The 4,256-nt window shown below is 49.8% G+C and overlaps 1 protein-coding gene across 1 annotated transcript; it reads left to right on the plus strand.

The window, feature by feature from the left end:
- Positions 1-2,047: 2,047 nt before the first annotated feature.
- LOC117894566 lies at positions 2,048-3,815 on the plus strand. The gene is made up of 2 exons (XM_034801703.1): positions 2,048-2,272; positions 2,340-3,815. The coding sequence occupies exons 1-2, from the start codon at positions 2,093-2,095 to the stop codon at positions 3,807-3,809; spliced, it is 1,650 nt and encodes a 549-aa protein (XP_034657594.1). The 5' UTR covers positions 2,048-2,092; the 3' UTR covers positions 3,810-3,815.
- The last annotated feature ends 441 nt before the right edge of the window (positions 3,816-4,256 follow it).

A 4,256-nucleotide genomic window follows, 5' to 3' on the forward strand; every position in this document is an offset into this window, starting at 1 on the left:
ATCACCGACACAGGAACGGGCAGCAGTGAATGCAGGCGAAAAGAGAGCGAGTGCTGACCAGGAGAAGGAGGAGAAGAGAGAGGGATGGGAAGGGAAGGGAGCAACGGACACAGAGACGGCAGTTAGATGAATGACCATCGATGACTAGATGGAGCATGGAGCCCACAGTAAACTGCGGTTAAGGTGCAAAGAGGGCAGATAAAAGGATGGCAGGGCAACGGACAAGCGGACAAGCGGACAACAACGCACCGGCAAAAACAGATGGCAGTGGTCGGGAAAGAGAGATACAAAGAAATAAAGACAGAGAGAGAGGGAGGCATAGAAAAAAGAAAAAGAAACAGAAAGAAAGGGAGGTGCAGGTGGAACATTAGGCCAATGCATTTCATATTTTGCTGCTGCACAGGCAAAACCACCGCAAAAGCTCAATGGCCAAAGCAAAGCAAAACCAAAGCCCCTAACAAACCTACTGCCAATGCCATTGACATTGCCCCCCACACTCGACACCCTGCCCTCTCCCACTCACGCCTCTGTTTTGGGGGCTTTGACCGAATTCGTCGGTGGTGCAGCCAACCTGGACAAAATGCCAGGTTTTTCGATACGATATTTAATACCTGTTCAAATATGGAATGGTTTGCGGGTTTCCGGTCTATGTTTAAGCTCTCTGAGACAAAAATCATTCCAGAACTTCATTTTTTTTATTTTTGAATTTTGATTTGAGATATTTGGCAATGCTTAACTTTATATTTTCCATCCTTGGGACTGCTATTTCGTAAGGAAACAACCAAAAGATAAGCGCTAGTGCATCGATGCTGTTGTTTAATTCGAAATATATAATGAATAAATATTTAAATATGTTTCTTTGTACAGTTCATATTGAATATAAAACCCTTAAAATAAACACGATTATCCTGCAAGGGTATCCATGTGTGGGGTCGATGTTAGATGGACGACTTTGTGCCCTTCTTGTCTTATTTTTCCGTACTTTTAGTTTATTTTTGTGCAGCCCTTCAGTGACAAGTTCTAATTGAACTCCATGGAAATTGGAAAAGAAGTGGGAGCTTGGGGCTGCACTGCAAAGGCGCTCAGCCAGTAGAAACAAGTCAGAACGAGAATGTTTAGTTACAGCCGAATGACAGTGGCCTCTGGTCCTGCCCTTCGAGCATTTCGGCACAGGATCGTGCGGGATGGGGCAAAACAGAAACAAACATTGAAACGTGAAACGTGAAGCCTGAAGCGCTGGCAAACACACAGCTGCGGTCAACAGAATAGCAGCATTGGCAGCAAAACTCTTTGCAGTGAGTTTTAGCATTTTTTCTAAAAAGATAAACCCAAATTGCGAATGTAGTACGCAAAAAAAAATAAAGATAAATATTTGCATAATGCGCTTTGGCCTTTGGCACTGCCTTTTATTATGACTGCCGTTGTTGGACTCTCCAGTTGCTGGAGAGTCGTTGATGGCCATCCTCCGCGTGTCTGTGTGTGTGGCATGCGACCAATTAGGTGACCCTGCAGGTCGTCGAATCCAGCTTAAACAGTCGCTGGAAGTACCAAAAAACCAAAAAGGATTTGCGGTGGCCACTCACTCAGTGACCCATGCAACATGCACGTTGCATGCGTTGCACATGCAAATTATGTATGTGCGTGATGATGATGATGCACTTGACCTCCGGCCATGATTCCGCCAGGTGGTGTCGCATGCCGCATGCCGCAAGTTGCATGTTGCATGTTGCATGTTGCGTAACCCAACAAGGTGCAGCAGCACGCAGCAACGCCAGCATCGGCGTACACCTATGTACATATACTCGTATAATCAGCACATGTTTGGCCGGAAGTGAAGCTGCCACTGACCCTCGCACAGTGTGCCCGCCCCTCACGACCAGCCCTGGGTTAAAGTGCCCAAAAATGAACAACACAAACATAGAGGAACATCAGGAATAGCTGTCAAATGTCAGTCCATCACTTTGGCCAAATCTCTGCTATATCTACGACACTCCCCCATACACTCGGCAGCACAACATACATAGTAATTTTCGTGGCTAGTAGCTTGTGCTTAAATTTTCAATAGATCCACGAATAGTTACGATATCGAATAATGTACAAGTGCACCCAATGCGGTGCTACCAAAAACCGGCTCAGGTCTGCCCCGGTGTACGAGTGTCGACGAAGAGCGACTGGCCCCGAGCAGGAGGAGGGCGAGAGGCTGGGTGTCTCGGATGGCTGCAGTGCCTGCCAGTGCTTTGTCTTCTTTACCCAGCTGAAGGGGCACCAAGAGGTAAGCGAAGGGGCAATCTAACATGGATGGGCAACAGGCTAAAGCAAACCTCACTCCGATCCGCCAGCCGATCAGAAGTCCTCACGTGGAGGGACGGTCCGTAGATCGCTCAATTGTTAACCCAGCACGACCAGTGGGGATGTCCGCAAATGGGAATGGGCAGGGTCACAGTGTTCCGGGCAAGCAGCTCATCCGAATGCTAGAGAGACATTCGACGATACTTTTACCACAGAGTCTACCAATGGCAAGGAACCACCAGGAACCGGAATCTGATTTGGCAGAGTCTTCAGATGATCTGAGCGACGAAAGGGAGCGAAAGACCAGAGGCATCTCACTGCACAGGGCCATGGGGATTTGCTCCATAAGAAGCACTTATAAAATTCCCCAGAACATGGACAAGCGGAAGACTATGCGACGGCTGGCCAGATTTTGGCTGAAAATCAATCGTAAACTGAAGAAGACCCAGAAGGAGCTGCAGGAGCTGGAGCAGCAGGAGAAGCAGCAACTGCGCGCACTGGCCCACCAGGATCGCAAGAGGCGTCACAGTGGTGGCACTCACATCGAGCCGAAGTCCCCATCGCTGTGGAAGGGCAAGGAGCTGGAGCGGACCTTCGGGGTGTCGCCTTCCTGCTACGACAAATGCAATTCTCGAGCAGATGCACTGCTAAAATCGCAGCTGCAATCGCTGCAGGAGCAGGTCGAAAGCAAGGATCAGCCCAGAGTAGAGGCACAGCAGCCCGCCAGCGTGCAACACTCGAAGATGCAGCAACTGGAGCAGCTGGTCGCCTCGACTTCCAGTGTTAAGCGGGGCAACTATCAGCGCATCGCTCATGATCCCACAAAGGTCGTTCGCCTGGCAAAACGCCCCAAACGGTCGACGCCAACAAAGGTGAAGGCGCCTCCCTTGGGAGCTCAGTTCAAAACGGTGCCCGTCACGGACAAGAAGCTGCTCACGGACCCGGCCCCCAAGGGGATGATCACCAGCTGTAACCCCGTTCACTGCCCCGTCGAGCAGTGCCACCGAGTGTTCTTCCCTTCGGACCTCCACACACATCTGATTTGCGACCACCAGACGCTGCACGTGGAACGCGTCGGACTGCGACAGACCAAAACACTCTACCTGGACACGAAGGTGGCAATGCTCAATGAGGCCACCAGCATCATGTTGTACCAGGTGAAGGACAAGATCATCGGCCGGACTAACGGCGTTCGATTTGGCAGTCTGCTGCCAGTGCTGCTCATGGCAGCCCGCACACGGTCCTCCGACGTGACGCAGGAGGAGATTCTTCTCGTCTGGCTGTGCAGCTTCCGACCCGCCAACATTCGGATCTTCGGCACTCTATCCGTCGCGTCCTCGCGCCCCAACATGCCGGACACCCTGACGGCATTGACAGCCCAGCCCTACGACATCCGCGACCCCCGCAACATGGCTGCCCTATTCCAGAGTCCCTCCGTAATGATTGTCCCGCACGCCCAGCTCCAGCGCATGACTCGCTGCGGCAAAGACGTAATCACCGTCCAAGTTCACTTCCAATAGGAAGAAACTCTTGGGAACATCCGTCTGTATATTTATTTATGAGGATCTTTACTGCATTTGAGTTTATTACAAAACAAATTGTTAAAATGTTAAATTATACCAAGTTGTGGGTAGAAAACCTTGTCGAAGATAATGGAAGTTCATGGTTCTGGCTCTTATTGGAACTGCAGAACCCTTGATCACAGGGATATAACACAAGCCAAGCCTCTAGCCAGAAAGTTGCTTCTTTTGCCACAGATGTGGCTAGTGAAAGAGCTGCTAATCTTCCCATCTCTCTACAGGCAAGTGGCCTGTAGATTTTAATTTTTAATTCCAAATTCCAGAATCAACCTGCAGAAATGCAATCAATCCCTGCAGCAGATTGAGCAAAGATTGTGGATATAGTTGGTAGCCTCTTTATTTCCAAAAGAGATTACGCCACGAATTGATGGGCACTCAGATTCCAAG

The sequence above is a fragment of the Drosophila subobscura genome, chromosome A, assembly GCF_008121235.1.
Source record: "Drosophila subobscura isolate 14011-0131.10 chromosome A, UCBerk_Dsub_1.0, whole genome shotgun sequence".
NCBI classification, from domain to species: domain Eukaryota; kingdom Metazoa; phylum Arthropoda; class Insecta; order Diptera; family Drosophilidae; genus Drosophila; species Drosophila subobscura.